Here is a 22,420-nt window from a genome sequence, read left to right on the forward strand (position 1 = left end):
TTTCCATTTATCCGAGACCAAAACAAGGGGTTATAAATATCCAGTCATCCCTAATAAATTCAATAGGGAATTCAAGGGAAACCTAAACAGTGGTTATAATGTGGGTTCGATTCCCGTCCTGGCTGAGATAGACTTAGGACCTGCCCCTGAGAGTGGAAGGGACTGGCAAACCACCACTGATGAAAACCGCCAAGAAAACAGCTCAGGATGAAGCACCAGCGGACAATGAGCCAAGGACCTGCCTTCAGGCAGCGCACACATACCATACCATCAATAACGTGGAATTTATAACCACGTAAGTTGATGTGGTAATATCATATAACCACATGATTGTTATATCATAACATAACAAATGTTATGGAGTGCTTGAGGCAAATAGCATCAATGTATTTAAGGAAAAACTAGATAAGTGTGATTGTGAAAGGAATAGAAGATTATGCAGGTAAGGGTAGATGAAGAAGGGTGGGAGGAGGCTCATGTGGAGTATAAACACTGGTATGGGAGATCCCGTGCACTATTCTGAAGAAGTGTAGGGAAGTTAATTCCAGTGTCCTGGTGAATATTTATTCCTCAAACAACATCACAAAAACAGATGATCTGGTGATCATCGCATTGCTGTTTGTGTGAGCTTGCTGTGTGCAAATTGGCTGCTTCGTTTCCCACATTACATGTGTGACTACACTTCAGAAATGCTTAATTGACTGTAAAGGGCTTTGGAACACCCTGAGGTTTTGAAAGGTGCTATATAAATGCACAACTTTATTTTATTTCCAATTTCCCCAACTGGTGAAGGAGTGTTTAAACAGCTGAGTGAGTCAGCAGTTATACTGTTTAAAATATGCAACCAGTGCACATTTGCTAAAAGATTCTGGAAATATATTTGTAAGATATCTTGGAATTGGTCCGGTAATTGCTTTTGGATTGATTTCCAGAAAGTAATTTAGTAAAAGAAATCGAGACATGCCCCATATTACAAGCAATACATTTACTGGCAGCAAATGAGAGAGACACAGACTTGAGGTCAGAGAAGTATCTAAAATTTAAGATGTAGTTCCTTCTTGCAATGAAATTGGAGTCGGCCATTCAGCCACTTGAGTATGTTGTGCTATTCAGTCAGATCATGCCTGATCTGTACCTCAATTCCAGTTCCTCACCTTCGTTCTATATCCTTTGAAATACTTACTTAATGATAATCTATTGATGGTATGGTATGTGTGCGCTGCCTGAAGGCAGGTCCTTGGCTCATTGTCCGCTGGCGCTTCATCCTGAGCTGTTTTCTTGGTGGTTTTCATCAGTGGTGATTTGCCAGTCCCTTCCACTCTCAGGGGCAGGTCCTAAGTCTATCCCAGCCAGGACGGGAATCGAACCCACGCTGTTATCATTATTCTGATCCCCACACTAGCTATCTAGCCAACTGATCTAACTGGGCCCAACCTGTTGATGTCAGTGCTTCAGTTGACCCAGCGCTGAATGCTTTCGGATTCCTACTGCTCTTTGCAAAAAGTGCTTCCCAATTTCACTTGTAGATTACTGAGACCTAGTTTCAGAATTGTGCCCCTCATCCCTATTTTGGATTCCTTCATGAAACCGAGTAGTTTCTTTGTACCTATCCTAACTAATCCTTCAATCATTTTAAACAACACCATTAAATTTCCCCAGAACTGTTTAAATTCCAAGCAATATTTAAGCCTTTACTATCTGTCAGTCTGACTGAAATCTTCCATGATATTGCAATAATGTAAATTCCTTGAGCGATTAAATAACCCTGAAGAGCAGGGCTGGGTTTGAACAGGCCTGTAAAATATTCTCAAGAACGTTGTGTTCAGGTCAGTACTCTGGAATGGAATTGGAAGAAGGAAACTTGTACTTTGAGAAGTTATGTTTTATGTTCAAATTATAGCCTGCTTTGAGCTATTAAACTTCTAAATATGGCAAGATTTCTGTTAATACTCATTTGGCCAATAGCATTTTGTATATACGTGATCTGTGAACTGATTCTGTCTGTATGCCAGTAATATAGGCGGTCTTTAACCACTTGTCAAAGCAGTTCAGTTGGTGTGCTCGAGCATGTTAGTGCATCTGCAATTATCCTTTTATCCCTTGCTTTTGCCTGGTCTGTTTTGTTACAGTCTTTACAGTTTGAGGGCCATTTCACTGATGTAAACAATGTAAACTTGCAGGGCTATGGGGATAAAGCGGGAGAATAGGTCTGACTGGTTTCCTCTATGGAGAGCTGGCACAGATTTGATGGGCCAAATGGCCCCCTCCTGTGCCATAAATGACTCTACAGCACTTAATAGCTCTGCAGAGGAGGTTTACAAGAATGTTGCCAGGGTTAGAAAATTGTAGCTATGAGGAGAAATTGGATAGGTTGGGGTTATTTTCCTTAGAACAAAGAAGGCTAAGAGGTGACTTGATTGAGGTGTACAAAATTATGAGGGGAATAGATAGAGTGGACAGAATAAAACTGTTTCCCTTGGTGGAGAATTCTAGAACCAGGGGACATAGATTCAAGATAAGTGGCAGAAGGTGTAGGGGGAACATGAGGAAGAAATTTTTTACGCCGAGGGTAGTGGGTGTCTGGAATTCACTGCCCAAGTTGATGGTAGAGGCAGAAACTCTAAACTCTTTTAAAAAGTATCTGGATCTGCACCTTAAGTGCTGTAAGCTGCAGGACTATGGGCCGGGTGCAGGAAGGTGGGATTAGAAAGGGCACCTGGCTGTCCTCGGGCTGGCATGGACAAGATAGGCCGAATGGCCTCCTTCTGTGCTGAAACATTTCTATGGTTCTCACTGCTATGCTTCTAAGTAAATACCTGTTTTCTTAAAAACCTTATTAAAACACTATTTACATGCAGCAGATTGTATTATGAATATGGCATAATTTAGATGGGGGTCCGTGGTTACTCATCCTTTTGAAAAAGGGGCCCTTTGACTGAAAAAGTTTGAGAAGCTCTGTGCTGATGATGAGATTTGCAACATTTAAAAGGTGAAACTTCAGGTGGTTTTTATTCACTTTGTGTGAATTATTTGTATTTTACAGTGGAAGATTAGTGAAAGCTTTGTCAGACCAGTGGTGTACATATTTTGAAGATTATTTAGTCAGCCAGAAAGCCCTAATATTTCGTTAGACTGAGAACTAGCCCCTTCAGAAGAAGCTGTTTGTGCATCTTGCTTTTAGCTATCTTTCCAGCTCTGAGTCCTGTCTTTTCCAGTGTAATCTCCTCGTTGAGCATTTTCACTTGTTAAGTAGTGTCTAGATTAACATAGTGCTTGGTGTTTTTTTCTGGACGTCAAATGAGGTCATTGTTCCTGTGCCATTTAATATTTGACAGGAGATTACAGGGAGATGTATGTTCCTTTTTGTTAATTCTGTGACTTTTTCAGGTTCTTTTCTTTATTGGTTTATGTTTGGAAAAATTTAGCAACTCATGATTTATGTACCAGACAGCTTGATTTTTAGAGGTTTGTTTCTTGAGAGTGAGGATGGTATTACAAAGGTAGGCAGGGGCAATTTCATTGAGGGATTGGAAGCGAAGTTGAAGATTTTAAAATGGGTCGTTGCTTAACTACGAGCAAATGTAAATCAGCGAGCATGGATAATGGGTGAATGGGACTTGGTGCGAATTTGGATACAGGCAGCAGTATTTTGGATGAGTTTGTGTTTGTGGACAGTAGAACATGGGACCCCAGCCTGTGGTGCACTGGTATAGGCAAGCCTAGAGGCAACAAAGGCAAGAATGAGGGTTCCAGCAACACATGAGCTGAGGCAAGGTGGAGTCGGGCGATAATGTGGAGGTGGAAGTGGATAGTCTTGATGATGGCATGGATATGTGGTTGGAGCTCATCTTGGGGTCCAACATGACACATAAGTTGCTAACAGTCTGGTTCAACATTAGACAGTTACCAGGGAGAGTTGGTGGCTAGAGAGCATCAGGGTGGGGTGGGGGTGGGGTGGGGGGGGGGAGGGGGAGGGGGAGGGGGGAGGGTTGGGGGGGGTGCACTGAAGGTAATGGCTTCGGTTTTCCAATATTTAGTGGAGGAAATTTCTGCTTACCCAGTACTGGATGGCTGACAAGCAGCCTGACAACTCAGAAGCATTGAGCTTGAGTCTGAGTATCAAGTTCACCCCTGCCCCAGCTTGCTGCACTGTTTTGATTACATTGCAACATGGAAAGAGCTGCTGTAATATTTTGAGACTAGCTTTCAGCTGCTCCTGCTGGAGTCCCTTGCTGCTAGCAAGTTTAAGCGTGACCTAGGTTTACAAAGAGCTAGAGTCCATTATTGAGGAAGAAATAGGACATTTCGAAAAGCTTAATGCAATCAAACAGGGTCAACGTGGTTTTGTGAAAGGGAAATCATGTTTGACAAATTTACTAGAGTTCTTTGAGGATATAACAAGCGGAGTTGATAAAGGGGAACCGGTAGATGTAAAACAAAAACAGAATTACCTGGAAAAACTCAGCAGGTCTGGCAGCATTGGCGGAGAAGAAAAGAGTTGACGTTTCGAGTCCTCATGACCCTTCAACAGAACTGAGTAATATTAGGAGAGGGATGAAATATAAGCTGGTTTAAGGTGGGGGTGGCGGTGTGGGGTGTGGTTGTCTCCCCCCCCGACCCCCACCTCAAACCAGCTTATATTTCACCCCTCTCCTAATATTACTCAGTTCTGTTGAAGGGTCATGAGGACTCAAAACGTCAACTCTTTTCTTCTCCGCCGATGCTGCCAGACCTGCTGAGCTTTTCCAGGTAATTCTGTTTTTGTTTTGGATTTCCAGCATCCGCAGTTTTTTGTTTTTATAACCGGTAGATGTAGTCTATTTGGATTTCCAGAAGGCATTTGATAAGGTGCCACATAAAAGGTAATTGCACAAGATAGGAGCTCATCGTATTGGGGGTAATGTATTAGTATGGATTGAGGATTGGTTAACACATAGAAGACAGAGTTGGGATTAATGGGTCTTTTTTCAGGTCAGAAAGGCATAACTAGTGGAGTGCCACAAGGATCAGTCCTAGGGCCTCAACTATTTACTATCTATATTACTGACTTGGAGGAGGAGGACAGAGTGTAATGTATCTAAATCTGCTGACAATACAAAAATAGGTGGGAGTGCATGTTATGAGAACATAAGGAATCTGCAAGGGGATATAGAAAGGTTGAGTGAGTGGGCAAAAACTTGGCGGATGGGGTTTAATGTAGGAAAGTGTGAGGCCATGAACGTTGGTAGGAAGAATCAAAAGTCAGGCTATTATTTATATGGAGAGAGACTCCAAAAAAAGTGCAGCACAGAGGGATCTGGGTGTTCTTGTGCATGAAACACAAAAAGTTAGCATGCAGGTACAGCAAGTAATTAAGAAGGCAAATGGAATTTTGGCCTGTATTGCTCAGGGGTTGGAGTTTAAAAATAGGGAAGTCTTGTTACAATTGTACAGGGTGTTGGTGAGGCCGCACCTGGAGTACGGTGTACAGTTTTGGTCCCCTTATTTAAGAAAATATATACTGGCTTTGGAGGCAGTTCAAAAGAGATTCAGTAGGCTGATTCCTGGAATGAAGGGGTTGACTTATCAAGAATGGCTAAACAGGTTAGGCCTTTGTTCATTAGAGTTTAGAAGAATGAGGGGTGATCTTATTGAAATGTACAAGACCTGAGGGGGCTTGACAGCGTAGATGTTGAGAAGATGTTTCCACTAGTGGGGGAGCCTCAAACTAGGGGACATAGTTACATAATAAGAGGCCACTCATTTAAAACTGAGATGCAAAGGAATTTCTTCTCTCAGAGGGTAGCGAATATCTGGAATTCTTTACCCCAGAGAATTGTGGAGGCTAGATCACTGAAAGTAGTTAAAGAGAGGTAGATAGATTTTTGAAATGTCGGGGAGTTGAGGGCTCTGAGGAGCTGGCACGAAGGAGGAGTTGAGGCCTTGGGCTGATCAGCCATGATCTTATTAAATGTTGGGGTAGGCATGAGGGGCCTAATGGCCTACTCTTATTTCTTATGTACGTCATATCCTGAGACTGTGAACCCTTGTTCTAGACCCCCTATCCATGCATCCAGTCTGTCGAGCCCTGTCAGAATTTTATATGTTTCAATGAGATCCCCTCTCAATCTTCTAAACTCCAGTGAATGCATGCCTTGTCGGCCCTTTCTATCTTCATATGACAATCCTGCCATCCCAGTCGTCAGTCTGGTGAACATTTGCTGCACTCCCTCTGTGGCAAGTATATCCTTTCTTAAGTAAGGAGACTAAAACTGCGCATTCTACCCCAGGTGTGGTCTCACCAAGGCCCTGTACAGCTGCAGTAAGACATCCTTGCTCCTGTATTTAAGTCCTCTCGCAATGAAGGCCAACATACCATTTCCTTCTTAACTGCTTGCTGCACCTGCATGCTTGCTTTCAGTGATTGGTGTACAAGGACACCAAGGCCCCTTTGTACATCAACATCTCCCAATCTACCACCATTTAAATAATTCTTTGCCATTCTGTTTTTCCTACTGAAGTGGATAACTTTATAATATCCGCATTATACTGCATCTGCCATGTATTTGCCCACTCATTCAACTTGTCTAAATCACCTTAAAGCCTCTTAACATCCTCCTCATCGCTCACATTCCCACCTAGTTTTGTGTCGTCCGCAAACTTGGAAATATTGCTTTTGGTTCCTTCTTCCAAATCATTGATATATATATATTGTGAATAGCTGGGGCCCAAGCACTGATCCCTGCGGTACCCTACTAGTCACTGCCTGCCATTCCAAAAAAAAACCCTATTAATTCCTACTCTCTGTTTCCTTCTGCTAACCAATTCTCAATCCATGCCATTATATTACCCTTGATCCCAATGTGCTTTAATTTTGCACACTAACCTCTCATGTGGGACTTTATCAAAAGTTTTCTGAAAATCCAAATACACCACATCCACTTGTTCCCTCTTATCTATTCTGCTAGTTATGTCCTTAAAAAAAAAACTCCAGTAGGTTCGTCAAACATGATGTCTCTTTCTTAAATCCATGTTGACTTTGTCGATGCTGTTTACCTCAACTGCTCCATGTGATCGTGAGTTTCACATTCTAACCACTCTTTGGATAAACAAGTTTCTCCTTAATTTCTTCTTGCGTTTATTATTGGCTGTCTTGTATTTATGACCCCTTGTTACAGTCTCCCCCACAAGTGGAAAACGTCTACTCTGTGCCTAACCTATCAAATACTTTCAATCCTAAAAGAGTTCTGTCAAGTCACCTCTCAATCTTCTCTTCTATAGATAAGAGTCTGTCATGACTCAGTGCGCTGTAGTATCAAGCCCTACTGCTCCCCAAGCCGTGACAAATGTGAGAAATTTAATCAGCCCACAAAATTGCCCCAATTCTGCCTAGCTGTTTAAGTTAAAAGAATACAAGCACCAGGTTTGTAAACTTAAGTAAATAACTGTTTATTAAACAAATTGACTTTAACTAGTGGCAAAAGAAAGAAATATGAACTGCTAACTTTTAACTCTATAACTTAAACTCTACCCCTTCTTAACCCCTATACATACATACACACGCACACGTAAGACACACAAAACATGGATTTTAAGGGTGCGATAAAACAGTTCAATAGCGCTAATCTGGAGATCAGGATTAGATGGCTTGACTTTGATTGCTTTCTTCCAAATTCCTTGCAGGCTGTTGCGTCTGACATGAGGTGGTCTCCCAGCACTTGCAGTCTGTGGCTCTCTGGTTGAAACTTGCTTTTAATACCTCTACTGGTGATCTTTCCCCTTTTCCTCCTGACAGGGGTTACTGAAAGAAAGCAGGATACAGCAATGTGAAGAATAACCAGCTAACTACTATGGCAGGATTACTGGAGTTTTACAAAACCACAGGCCTTTCCTGTTTTCAGGCTAGGAGCTGATCTACTGCATATACTACTATCTTCACACAGATCCTGGCCACTTGGTCAGGAGCCAATAAAAACACTGTCGCTAGACAGTTCCCTCTTAAACCAGGTCTCCTTACCAGCACCATTCTGTCCAACCTGGCGCACACAGTTCCAGGATAGCAACATTGTAGATTTTCTTCTCCCTGCTCCATTGAACATCTCTTCTAAACTGCATCCATGGTAGCTTTTAAAGCCACAGTCCAAAAAATAAAAATATGCTCTTTAAAAGTCCCAGACTGTTCACTTTTCCCTGATCATTATCTCCTCAGTCCTGGTAGCATTCTTGTGAATCTTATTTGCACGTTTCCCTAGTGCCTCAATAACCTCTTCATAACATGGAGACCAGAACTGTGCACAGTACTCCCACGTGTGCTTTAATCAAGGTGTATGTATGTATACATAGGAACATAAGAAATAGGTGCAGGAGTAGGCCATTCGGCCCCTCGAACTTGCTCTGCCATTCAATAAGATCATGGCTGATCTGATTGTGGCCTTAACTCCACTTTCCTGTCTATCCACTACCCCCCCCACAACCCCGTAACTCTTCACCCCCTAGTAGATCAAAAATCTGGAAAAACTCAGCAGGTCTGGCAGCATCGAGACCTGCTGAGTTTTTCCAGGTAATTTTGTTTTTGTTTTGGATTTCCAGCATCCGCAGTAGTTTTTTGTTTTTAGATCAAAAATCTGTCTAACTCGGCCTTGAATATATTCAATGACCCAACTTCGGTTGCTCTCTGGGGAAGAGAATTCCAAACAAGAATGACCCCCAGAGAAGAAATTCTTCCTCATCTGTCTTTAATGGAAGATCTCTCATCTTGAAATTGTGCCCCCTAGTTCCAGATTCCCCATGAGAGGAAACTTCTCTCGGCATCGAACATCACACGTTTTCAAGCCAAGTGGCTCAAGACCATGAGTTCCCATAAGGTTCGCTGTTGAGTAACACTGAATTAAAATGTTTCTTCTGTGGGAGACTTTAAATCATTTCATAGTAATGTTATTACATTGGATGTAAGTCTCCCTCTGCTATCATTAATTTTTTACCATAACCTGCCCTGTTGCTGCAAGCTGTTAGCTATTACTGATGAATTTGCCTATTAGGTTTTTATTTTGTGTCTTTGTGCAGGAGAAGGTGGATTCGCAGCATGCTCATGGCATGCAGGAGTTGGAATTCATTCAGGGACAGCCAGCTACAGAAGAAGCAAGAAGATGTGTTGACGGCTGGCTAAAAGTACCAGGTATAATTTCTCCTCCATTTCACTTCTAAATTATGATTTTTGCTTGGTTGCATTGTGGATCTCTGAGTTAAAGGGAGATGGAGGTAATCTGGGTGGTTGGGGGCAGGGGAACCTATCCATACTCGTACACAAAAGTAACAGGCAGGAAAGGCCAGCTGGACCATTATGGCTAATTGCTTCTTCTCACCCTTTCCAGCAGCAGCTGTGGAATCAACTGGAGAGGCAAAAACAAAAATAGGGGAAAAGAAACACTTGTGAAAATTCTACTCTGATTTTCCTCCCTTAGGTGATGGAAACCAATCCAGAAAAATCACATAGGCCAAGTGTTATCTCTAAAGAGGTTTATTTTTATTCATTCATGAGATGTGAGCGTTGCTGGCAAGGCGGGCATTTGTTGTCCATCCCTAATTGTCCTTCAGAAGGTGGTGGTCAGCCGCCTTCTAACTGCAGTCCATATGCTGCTTGGGAGATCCAGGATTTTGACCAAGTAACTGGAAGGAAAGGCAGAGTTCCAAGTTAGGATGACTTGTGGCTTGGAGGGGAACTTGCATGGTGGTGTTCACAGCCATCTTCAACTGCTTCAGGAATGACTTCCCACCTTCATAAGGACAGAAGTGGGGATGTTTTCTGATGATGTACTATTCGCAACTGCTCAGATACTGAGGCAGTCTGTGCCAATATGCAGCAAGACCTAAACAACCTTGAGGCTTAGGCTGATGTGTGGCAAGTTAGATTCACCCCACACAAGTGCCAAGCAATGACCATCTCCAACAAGAGAGATTCTAACCATTGCCCCTTGACATTCAATGGCATTACTGTTGCCATCAACATCCTGGCGGTTACCAATAACCAGAAGCTGAACTGGACTAGTTATATAAATACTGTAACTGGAAGAGTAGGTCAGAGGTTGGCAGTTCTGTGGTCAGTACCTCGTCTTTTGGCTCCCCAAATCTCCACAATCTACAAGGAACAAGTAGGAGTGTGATGGAATACTCTCGTTTGATACCATCCAGGACAAAGTTGCCCACCTGCTCAGAAAATGCTGGAAAAACTCAGCAGGTCTAACAGCATCTGTGGAGAGAAAAAAAAGAGTTAACAGCATCTGTGGAGAATCCTCCGCCATTTCCGCAAAATCCAGCATGATGCCATCACCAAACACATCTTCCCTTCTCCTCCCGCCCCCCCAACCACCACCACCACCACCCCCACTCTGTCAGCATTCTGTAGGGACCGTTCCCTCCGGGACACTCTGGCCCACTCCTCCATCACCCTCAACACCTCATCTCCCTCCCACGGCACCTTTCCATGCAATCGCAGAAGGTACAACACCTGCCTCTTTACATCCTCCCTCCTCACTGTCCAAGGGCCCAAACACTCCTTTTGGGTGAAGCAGTGCTTCACTTGCACCTCCTTCAATTTGGCCTACTGCGTTCGCTGCTCCCAATGCAGTCTCCTCTACATTGGAGAGACCGAACGCAGACTGGGTGACGCTTTTGTGGAACACCTTCGGTCTGTCTGCAAGCATGACCCAGACCTTCCTGTCGCTTGCCATTTCAACACCCCATCCTGCTCTCATGCTCACATGTCTGTCCTTGGCCTGCTGCAATGTTCCAGTGAAGCCCAACGCAAACTGGAAGAATAGCACCTCATCTTCCAATTAGGCACTTTACAGCCTTCTGGACTTAACATTGAGTTTAACAACTTCGGACCATGAATTCTCCCCCCCATCCTCACCCCCTTTTTTAAAAATCCCCTTTTTTCAATACTAATTTTAATTTAAATTTTTTATCCGCTTATTTTTATTTTAATTTATTTTTAGCCATTGTTTTATCCCCACCTTTTATCCTATTTTCAATCTTTTTTCCCATTACTGTCCCCTCCCCCACCCACCCCCACAACAGCCACCTGTCACTTGTTCATGTTGTTCTTTCCAGAGTGCTTACCCTTGTCCTGCTATTATCACATTCTGCTTTCTGACTTTAATGCCACCATCAGCACCTCCTTTAGCCAGTACCACTATCATTAACATCCTTTTGTCAATGACATCTCTGGCAATCTCTCCTTTGTCTCCACCTATCACTGGCCTTCTATCCAGCTTCACCTGCTCCACCCCCCTTAAACAGTATAAATTTAATTACAGTTTTGCTTCTCTTTAGCTCTGAAGAAGAGTCATACGGACTCAAAACATTAACTTTTTTTTTCTCTCCACAGATGCTGTTAGACCTGAGTTTTTCCAGCATTTTCTGTTTTTGTTTCAGATTTCCAGCATCCACAGTATTTTGCTTTTGCCTGCTTGATTGACACCTCATCCACCACTTTAAACATTCACTCCCTCCAACACTAGCACACAATGGGAGCAGTGTGTAACATACAATAGATGCACTGCAGCAACTCGCTAAGACTTCTTCAGCAGCACCCTCCAAACCTGCAACCTTACCATCTAGAAGGATAAGGGCAGCAGATCCATGGGAATGCCACCACCTTCAAGTTCCCCTCCAAACCACACACCATCCTGACTTGGACCTACATCACCGTTCCTTCACTGTTGCTGGGTCAAAATCCTGGAACTCCCTTCCCAACAGTAGGTGTACCTATGCAAGATAGACTGCAGAGGTTCAAGAAGTTGGCCCAGCACCACCACCTTGAGGGCAGTTTGAGATGGGAAACAAATGCTGGCCTTCAGCCCAAATTTCAACCAGGACTGTAATGGGGCCTGGAGGTGAGTGGCCCTGGTGGAACCTTCGATTATGATATTATCTCTGCCTCAGTACCCTCCTTGAATGCACCCATCTGCTAATACTTTAGCTGAATTCATGACTGAACAAAGATTGTCATTAATTGGTGGGAATGCCCAACTGAGGTCTCTTCAAGATCCCAGGTATGCAACGAAAGGTCTTTCTTTGGCCCCTGTGCTCGATGTGGCAAAAGGCTGAGGAGGGGTAGACTCCAAGAGATTTATCTGGGGGCAGGGCACAACCTCAACTACCACATTTTGCCGAAGGGCTGTGAATCTGGATTAAGCCTTTGGTGATGAGTAAATTTGGCGCATGTTGCTCGACTTTCATGTGTTAGATATCAGAGTTGCTGGCAATTCACAACCTGTTATATATAGCTTCTTGTGTTCACCTGAAGGCGGATCTCCATCAGGTTGTTGACAGTGAAGCTCTGACACATGGGGTAACTGGGATGGGAGATTATTACCTGGAAGCTAGATTTGCAAATATGGTTGCTGTTTTCTGTGATCAGGCCTATCTGTGTCACCTTGCGTGTTGAATCTGGGGGAAGTCAAGATGCTGCTTTCTGAAATATTTTCCTCGAACTGTTACCAAGGATTGAATTGCTTGAACTTTATGTAGAATTACAAAGAATTTGTAGCATAGAAATGGGCTGTTGGCTCAACTGGTCCATGTTGGTGTTTATGCTCCATGTGAGCCTCCTTCCATCCCTCTTCTCCTCACCCCATCAGCATAAGCTTCTATTCCTTTCCCCCTCATGTGATTGAATATATAAACTTGGCTTGTATTCCCTTGAATTCAGAAAATAATCGGAATAGAATGTTAAAATGATTCAATATGGTTGATAGAAAATCCTGTGAGGAAGATTCAAGAACAATGGAGCAAAATCTTGAAATTAGAGTTTGGCCATTGAGGTGGGAAATTGGGGAATCACATGTTCACGTAAAGCATAGCAGAAGTTTGGAATTGTGGAAGCTGGGATAATCGTGAGCTTTTGAAACTGAGATCGATAAGATTTTTGTCAGGTCGGTTATCAAGATAGGGAGCAAAGGTGGATAAATGGAGTTGAGGTACAGATCCGCCATGATTAACTAGCGCAAAACATGCTCGGTGCTGAATGGCCTACTCATTCATAATGTTAAGGTTAGAAAGCAGGTGGTATAAAATTACAGAAAAAAATTATTTATTTGGTAACATCAATTTGCCTTACCATAAAATGCCCCAAGGCACTTCACAAGAACGTTATAAAACAAAATTTGATGCCAAATCACAAGGTGATATTAGGGCAGGTGGACAAAAATTTGTTTAAAGCTGTAGATTTTAAAGAGAATGTTAAAGGAGGAGAGAGATTAAGTTGTTAAGGGAGGAAATTCCAGAGTTTCGGGCCTAGGCAGCTGAAGGTATGCCTACTAATGGTGTAATCAGGAATGGCAAGAGGCCAGAATTAGAGGAGTGTTCTACAATTAAAAATTCTAAAGTATTGTGTGATTTACAACATATCAAATATTCTCAAAAGGAAAGAGTTATATTGCTATTGTCCATAAAATATATTAAGGGAAATAATTGACCCTGTAGCTGTAAAATTGCAGAGAATTCCCCTCTGCTTTTTCCAAGTGGTTTAAGACTTATACTTTGCTGTGTTGTTATCTGTGTTGACACATATGGTTTGATGCAAGGCTGAACCATATAAACAAGGAAGGCTCCAGGTTCAATCCTTGCATGCGGTGAGTTGGCCAGTAGCTTGAGTTCCTGTTGGCTGCTCATCATGAATGGGGCCAGGGAAGGAAACCCATCAGCTGTGGCCCTTCCTCTGGATCACTATCCAATCTAACCTCCTCCAATCCAACAACGGTGCAAGAGCTAGGCGGTCCTGCAACTCGGGCCTTCTGTGTATCCTTGAATTCCTTCATTCCTTCCGGTGCCTTCGGCGTCTAAGTCATAATTTTGGAGTTCACTCCCTAAATATCTCCAATGCCCCTTAAAGCTTACCACTTTGAAGAAGCTTTTGTTCACCCTTCCTGATATCTCCTCCTTTGGCTTGGTGTCAAAATATGTTTTACTGTTAGAGATGCTATATAAATGCAAGTTGTTGTTGTTGACTCTTGCTGTTGTGTTGCTTTTGGCTGAGGATTGGAACTGGTCACATGTGAAGCATATTACTTGGATGAAATACTTAAAAGCTGGCTAGCAGCCATGCAATGTTATTGCTGCAATATTTTTACAATACAAAGCAGACACCAAATACTATCTTAGGTAACCACCTATACTCTATAATCCAAAATCAACATAAGTTAAACATGAATTAACAGACAAATTGCAGTTGCTTATAAACTATAAATTACACATTAAATAGCAGGTACAATTAAGATGGATTCTATGAATTGGTTTGGCAGCCCACTCAGCCATCAGTCTCAGTCACAAAGTCCTTCAAAACTCTGCCTTTCTCATGAAGAATTTCAGCTCCTCTTCTAGGATTTAGCTTGATTCCCAGCCGACAGCAGTGCACAGCCAACCCGAGCTGCACAGGCACAGTCTTCACCAAAAATGGTGCACATCTGAAGAACTTCCTCAATTCTGCTTATGGATGGATGGAGTAGATCCACCAATTTTATCTTCAAGTAACAGAAACAGCTGCAGCAGCTGTATACTTGCCTATTCTTAGCTTCTGGATCTAGCTTCTGTCTTCTTCAACCAGCCTATACCGCACCACTGGAATCATCACCTGAGCTCTGGCCCTGCATCCTTTTATGTGGTTTCAACTAGTTTCAGTCTCCCCAGAAGTTTTGGTTTCCAATCTCAGTTTCAGTCTTACCCTTCCTGTTTCTAAGGAAACTCAATTTCCTTTCTGCGTTTCCCACTTCAATTACGGTTTGTCTAAAAAAAAATACAAGCTTTGAAACCATAGATTCCACCACACATCCCCCTCCCCCAACCCCCGGCCCCCCATCCTCCCTTAGGAAAGAGTAAACGTTTTCTTTACAGCAGTTTTGATATATAACAAATTCTAATCATACTGAACTTTTTAACAAATAGCTTATTGCGTTAATTTTGCAATTAACTCATTCTTATCTATTAATTATAAGGGTTCAACCAAAGCAAGTGAATGTGACAATAAGGATTAACAGGATTCAAACATCATAGCCTTTAAGTTATGGTAACCTGCCTTCTCTTCTACACTCCTCCTTTAAACTCTGGGCAGAGCATCAGCAATCGCATTGAGCATGTTTCTGAGAAAAACAGTTTTTAGGTTGAAGAGCTGCAGCATCAAACTCCAACGAAACAACAGAAGATTCACCGTGCAGAACTTCTCCAGAAACACCAGTGGGTTATGAGCAGTGTAAATTGGTCATTTCCAGAGAAGAGTCATATCGGACTCGAAACGTTAACTCTATTTCTCTCTCCACAGATGCTGGCAGACCTGCTGAGTTTTTACAGCACTTTGTTTTTATTAGATGTCTCCAGCATCTGCGGTATTTTGCTTTTGTTTAAATTAAAGTGTCTCATTGATTATTCGAAACATATACATTTTTGTTGGTATGTACCAAGTTTGCTGGAGAAATAGCTGACTGGACACTCTATACCAGTGTCATCATCTTGTAGCAACACCACTCCTACATCACTAGCTGTTTTGATTGGTTTATTGAAATTTGGAGCAGCTAAAACAGGTTCATGTATTAATTTGGTCTTTAACCTCTCGAAGGTGGTCTGACAAAACTGTCCTTAACTTTTATTTCTTTTCAAGTTTGTTAATGAAGCGACTAACGTGCTGAATTTCGGGACAAACTTCAGTAGAACCAAATAAAAACAGAAAATGCTGGAAAATCTCAACAGCTCTGAAGAAGAGACATACAGACTCAAAACGTTAACTCTCTTTCTCTCTCCACAGATGCTGTCAGACCTGCTGAGTTTTTCCAGCATTTTCTGTTTTTGTTTTAGATTTCCAGCATCCACAGTATTTTTCCTTTATTTCAGTAGAACTGATACATTCTGAGGCACTGTAGTATTTCCTGTTTTGTTTCAGAGATTAGAAAGTCCATAATTGCTTGAACTATAACTTCTGTGGGAAACACTTAATCTTGCCCCATGACATGCCCCAAATAGGTAACTTTGGCCTTGACAAACTTTGCCAAATTTATCACCAAATCAGCTTTTTGAAGCCTATCAAATGGTGAACTTAGGTTTTCCACTTGTTCTTCCCAAGTGTTACTGTAGACCAATAGATCATTGATGTACACAACACAGTTGTGTATTTCAGTGATTACTTGGTTTGTCAATCTTTGAAAAGTATCTGGTGCATTCTTCATTCCAAATGGCATAACCTTACATTGGTATAGGCTGTCCATGGGTTTCAAAAATAGAGATTTCTTTGGCTTGATGTGGGACTTGCCAGTAACCTTTAAGCAAATTTATCTTACTAGCAAAGTCTGAACTTCCAACTCTATCAATGCAACCCTCAAGTTGGCAAATTGAATAAGAATCAGTTGTCGTTGCAGCACTAACTTTCCTGTAATCGATGCAGAATCTTAGTCATCCATCAAGTTTCATTTGGTACCAGCACGACTGGAGAACTGCAGCTACTTTGACTTGTTTTAATTATATCATTGGCCAGCATAAATTTAATTTCCTCTCTGACTTGAGCCAATTTTCCAGGATTGAGCCGGTAAGGGTTTTGTTGATCGGTGTAGCAGTTCTCACATCAATGTCACACATAGCTAAAAGCATCCACCCTGGTCTATCTATACACAATGAGTCATTTTTAAGCAGTTTGACTGTCACCCTGAGGCTTCTTTGGGTGATGGTATAACATTCTATCCAAATTTAACATCTTCATATTGGCTAATTTCATTACTGGGGGTTCAGCCTGAGAACTTTCAATCTCTGACTCATCGTTTGAACCCTCAAGTGTGCTCATATCACCATTCTTTGCTATCTGGAGTACACTCACTGGTTGACTAGCTTCCCTGACTTATGACACACACATTGATGTTTCCTTCTGTCTAGGTTTCAAATTATATAGTTTACCTCATTTGGTGTCTTTTTCACATCGTAAGGTCCATTAAACCTAGCTTCCAGTGGTTCACCTGGCATAGGTAGCAGAATTGGTACTTTATCCCCAGGTTTAAAAGTTTGCGTTTCAGCTGTCTTATCTGCTTGGTTTTACCTTATTTGTTGGGAAATGTTAAGATGTTCCTGAGCTACTGGTAGTGTTTTTGACAGTCTCCCTTGAAATTTGGGCACGTAGTAGTTTCTTCTTTCGAGGCCATAACTTTGTCTTTGAATTTAAGCCGTCCCCCTTACCTCATGTCCACATACTAACTCAAAGCAACTAAACCAAGTTGACTTATTAGGTGCATCCCTAATGGCAAATAATAAAAATTAAACTCCCTTATTCCAGTCCTTGGGATATTCAAAGCAATAAGCTCAAATCATAGTTTTTAAGGTTTGATGACATCTTTCCAGTGCCCCAATATGCAGATGATTTAATTTGTATTATTCCTAAGATACACATTGCCTCCTGGAATACACATAACAGGAAATTTGGTCACTGGTGAGACTGACCTTCCCTGGGAAACCCGTAGCTGGTGAAAAACTTAAGTAACCCTTTGATCACCACCTTTGCAGCAATTTTTCTTAAGGGTTTTGCCCCTGGGAATCGGGTAGACAAATCCATGATGGTTAAGAGGTATTGATACTCCGTTTTGGTTTTAGATAGGGGTCCCACACAATATACTAGAGCCCTACTAAATGGCTCATCGAAAGATGCTTTTGGGGTCAGTGGAGCTGGTTTAATCGATGCCTGGGGCTTCCCAATCAGTTGACGACTGTGACATGTCTTGCAGAATTCAACTACATCCCCATACAATCCTGACCAATAAAAGTGTTTCATTATTTTAGCCTGAGTCTTTCTTATTCTGAAATGACCTGCCATTGGAATCTCTTGGGCAATTCTTAAAATATCCCTGCAATAGCCAGGAGGGACAGCAATTTGATGGACTACTGCCTACTCCTCATCTGCTGGTCTCTCAGAGATCGCCACTTCCTCATCAATATATTATTTTTAGGTACTGACATTCCACCCTTTTTGATTCTTCCTCAGATCACGCCGTCTGAGACAATCGCCGCAAACCAGGCTCTGCCTGCTGGGCTTCTGTCACGGAAGCTTGCTAAATAATTCAGTCTTGCTATTTTCAGGGTCTTTATCCTCATTCAAATTTCTGAAAGAAGTCCTATCTAACCGATCACCTGAACCAAACACTTTTACATGACCAGGTTTACACAATGGAAGCAAGTTTGGCAAGGCCCTTCCTGTCTCTTAAAAGTTGGAGAGCTGTCTCTCCTTCCTACCCCATTCTCCTTCTCCTTGGAGGTTTTCCTCCTTCGCCTTCTGCCCTTCCCTACCATCCCACTTACCACTATTCTCTCACTTTCTGTCCTTCCTGGACCTCTGGAGATTACTTGGGAAAAGTTTTCCTGCATTAAAAGATCTGGGTCAACTCATAATCATCTGCTCTGATAGCAGAGTTTCCCCAATCTTGTAACCCTTTATTCCTCAATGTGGGATCTTATATTAACTGGGATACTGTTTTTAAATTCCTCCAATAGAGTTATTTCACCTAAGTTTTCATAAGAGGGATCTAATTTTAGGGATCTTACCCAGCAATCAAAAGCCACGTGTTTCTCTCTTTCAAATTCAAGGTAGGTCTGGGCAGGCTGTTTTCAGAAGTTTTTGAATTTGTGGCAGTAAGCCTCTGGCATTAATCATAGGCATTTAAAATGGGAGATTTCATCTGATCATAACCCAGAGAGCTTTCTTAATATGGAATAAGTTTCCTGAGCTCTTCGAAACTAATTCACCCTGTAAGAATAGTGTCCAAGACTCTTTTGGCCACTTTAACCTTTTTGCAGTTTTCTCAAAGTAGGATTTGACTTCCTCTTCACTGGATTTGGGTACCAGCTGTAAATGCTTCGGAAAATTAAAGCTGTGCTCTGAATCAGAATCAGAATTTCTAGTGGCACCTGCACTATCCAATTTTAGATTTTCCTTTTCCAGTTCAAACTGCTTGATTTCTCTCCCCCACTGCAATTGCTTTTCTCTTTCCTCTTTTCTTTCTGTAAAGAACATGTTTTTTATTGTTTGTGGACTGTGACTTTAAGATTGGACTGTAGCTTTTAAAACCTACAGTGGCTGCAATTTAAATAAAACTTGTTCCCTGAAGCAGGAAGAGAAAATCTACAATGTTGCTACTTCTTGGAACAGTGTGTGCTAGGTTGGATGATGGTGCCGGAAAGGTTTGAGAGAACCGTCTAGCAACGACGTTCGATTGGCTGCTGACCAGGGGACCAGGGTTTTGTAATAGTAGTAGCCAGCAGAAGGATCCCAACCTGCCAAGAGGAAAGACCTAAAAAAAACCCCTCCTGTGTTTTTGGTAAAATTCCAATAATTCTGCCATAGTAATTAGCTGGCTATCCCTCACATCTCTATATCCTGTTTTTTTGAGAAACCCCCGTCAAGAGAAATTGCTAGTAGAGACATTATAAGTAGGTTTTCAACTAGTAAACCACAGACTGGAAGTGCTAAAAGATCACCTCGTGTTTGCAGTCCAAGTCTGCAAGGAGCTTGGAAGAGTTCAAGCAAAATCAACTCATCTAACCCTGTACTCCAGATTGGTGCTATCGAACTGTTTTTACTTCACCCTTAAAATCCTTTTTTTGTGTGTTTTATGTTTGTGTTTGTGTATAGGGGTTAAAAAGAGGTAGAGTAAGTTATAGAGTTGAGAGCAGTTCATATTTCTTTTCTTTTGTCATTGGTCATTGGCTAAAAACAACTTATTTAATAAACAGTTGTTTACTTGTTAAGTTTACAAACCTGGTGCTCGTATTCTGTTGATCTAAATTAAATTAAATTACACAGGTAAAATTGGGGCAATTTGGTGGCCTGATTAAACTTTCTTATTTTTGTCACAGCTCGGGGAGCAGTGGGGCTTGACACCACAGCGCACTATCCCCCAGTGAGTTGTGACATTTTCCCTTTCCTCTCACTGTCCCTTTTCCCTTTGGAACCCTAATTTCATTTTCCTCTTGGCAATTTCCCCCCTCCGTTTGTATTTTAGCTAACACGACTTCATCAATTTCTGCTGCTAAGTTTGCTTCTTCTATATCTGATTCAGTACCAAAGCGATTAGCCAAGAGTTAGACGATTTTGGCTTTTTCCACTTTACTTCTTATGCTTCTGTCTATCTACTTAACTATAACTCTTAGTTCTTCAATATGTAATGCTTTTAGTGCAGTCCAAGTTACCTCACCCTGATCTACAAAAGTTTTAGCGTCAAATGTGGCTATTTTAAATACTTAGTACTGTGAACCCACGAGAAAGCCTGCTAATTTAATTTTTTTCCCTTTTTTCCAGTTCCAGTAACCAATTTTAAACTTTCTGCTTCCAATTTAATCACTGTCAAATGGTTTCAAATCCAGACTTGAAGCCCCGAGTCTTTAATGGATGTCGCTCACATTCTCAAAAGCCTCCTAAATATAACCAACAGTTAAATAGAAGTTCTTTCTCTGCAAATTACTGTTGATTATAAACTATAAATTACACATTAAATGGCAGTCACAAATAAGACAGATCATCTCAATTGGCTTGGCAGTCCACTCAGCTGACAAGTCATTGGCCTCAGTCACAAAGTCCTTTAAAACTCTGTCGTCTTCACAAAGAATTTCAGTTCCTTCCCTTCTTGGATTTAGCCTAATCCCCAGCAACAGCAGCGCACAGCCAATCCATGAGCATGGTCTTGACCAAAAATGGCACATGTCTGTAGAACCTTCTCAACTCTGCTTATGACAGTCTGGATGATCCACCAATGTTATCTTCAAGTAACAGAAACAGCTGCAGCAACTGTATGTTTGCCTATTCTCAGCTTCTGGATGTAGCCCCTGTCTTTATCAGCCTGCCTGTACTGCATCATTGGACTCATCGACTGAGCTCTGGCTCTGTGTCCTTATATATGGTTTCAACCAGTTTCAGTCTCTCCAGAAGTTTTGGTTTCCAGTCTGTTTCAGTCTTTCTTCCATTTGAAAGAGGAAGGGTTAATTTGCTTTCTCAGTTTCCCTTGACAACTGGGGTCACTCTCAAAAAATACAAGCTTTGAAACCACAGATTCCATCACATAAAAATATTCAACAAAAGGAAATCCTGTACATTTGGTCCTATATTTGGATCCCTCCTTCTGACAATGGCCCTGACCATATTCTTTTGTAAACAACTGCAATTTATTCAGTGCAAAATTATGTTCTAAGGATGAGGAAAGTTTCCAAGCCCTTCCAAGTGAGTTGTGAGATTAGGAGCAATTTACGTGGTAAATCCACAGGTTAATTTTATTCTGGTTCTCCTGACCAAGTTAACAAGTTTTATATCTTCTTTTGCTCTTGATTTCTTACTTTCCATGTTTTGTTCTCTTCTCTGCTCCCGCCTCCCCCAATGTATTTGCCAAACAGGGCCAAAGCCTGGGGTTGTCAGTTTTGGCCGTGGAGGATATAGAAGACACACAAATGCTTCAGTGACACCTGATCCCATTGACTGCCCAATAATGAACTGCAACAGGAAGTTTGACAATAGACATCTGCTTTTGGGGCACTTGAAAAGGTAGGCATTTTCGTTTAAACTTGATAGTACTAAAAGTAATATCAGTAAATGGCTGTATAAGACTTCTTCAAGAAATCAAAACACTGCAGAACAGCGATTAAGCAATTGGGTAAATACCGTAAATTAACTCCTTGTCAACTCAGACTTCTTAAATTTTTCCTGTTGGTACTGAATGGCTGCAGTGATTACTGAATTGTTACTGTCTAATTCAGAGATACCTGTGAATGACTCTATTGGCCTGTTATAGTTGAGTTTTGATGTTTCTTCCTCGGGTCATTGCGTGCAGTTCCTAATATATGACCTCAGGAAGGATATATTGGCCTTGGAGGGTATGCTATGGTGATTCACTGGAATGGCACAAGGCTGAAAGGGTTAAATCATGAAGATAGGACATATAAATTAGGCTTACATTCCATTTGATTATAAAAGTTGACCTGGAGGTCTTGTGGGTAATGACCCTACCTCTGGGCCAGAAGCTCCGGGTTCAAATCCCACCTCAGGACTTGATGGCCACGGAAGGTGTGTTCATCAGTTGGCCAAACAGGTTGACTATCAACCTGTAAATCCATCCAATGTGCCTGATGGCATGCGGTAAGAGTGGAAAAGTTTCCTGGTCAGCCACGCTGCAGAAGGCAAAAGTAAACCACTGTAGCACTTTGCCAAGCATAATCATGGACCAATCAAAATCAGTCCATGGTCGCCAACACCCTCTAAGGGCATGGTCCTGAAGGAGGAGAAGGGGTGATCTAATTGAGATGTTTAAGATGATTAAAGGAATTAAGATAGATATAGGGGAAACTATTTTCTCTGGTGAGAGTCCAGTACAAGTGGGCACATCCTTGAAATTAAAGCTGGACTGTTTAGGGTGATGTCAGAAGCACGTCTTCAACA

At 41.8% G+C, this 22,420-nt stretch overlaps 1 protein-coding gene across 6 annotated transcripts in view; it reads left to right on the forward strand.

The window, feature by feature from the left end:
* Positions 1–22,420, forward strand: part of znf451 (zinc finger protein 451) — an 81,318-nt gene that overhangs the window by 29,220 nt on the left and 29,678 nt on the right. For all 6 annotated transcript variants that reach the window (XR_013576588.1, XM_078541826.1, XM_078541828.1 and 3 more), the window contains exons 5-6: positions 9,043–9,154; positions 21,382–21,529. Coding sequence is in view for 5 of the 6 variants with exons in the window: in XM_078541826.1 (XP_078397952.1) it covers positions 9,043–9,154; positions 21,382–21,529 (260 nt within the window). In the remaining variant the exon portion in view is untranslated. The remainder of the gene's footprint in view (positions 1–9,042; positions 9,155–21,381; positions 21,530–22,420) is intronic.

Source organism: Cetorhinus maximus, chromosome 5, assembly GCF_964194155.1.
Source record: "Cetorhinus maximus chromosome 5, sCetMax3.hap1.1, whole genome shotgun sequence".
In the NCBI taxonomy this organism is placed as follows: Eukaryota; Metazoa; Chordata; class Chondrichthyes; order Lamniformes; family Cetorhinidae; genus Cetorhinus; species Cetorhinus maximus.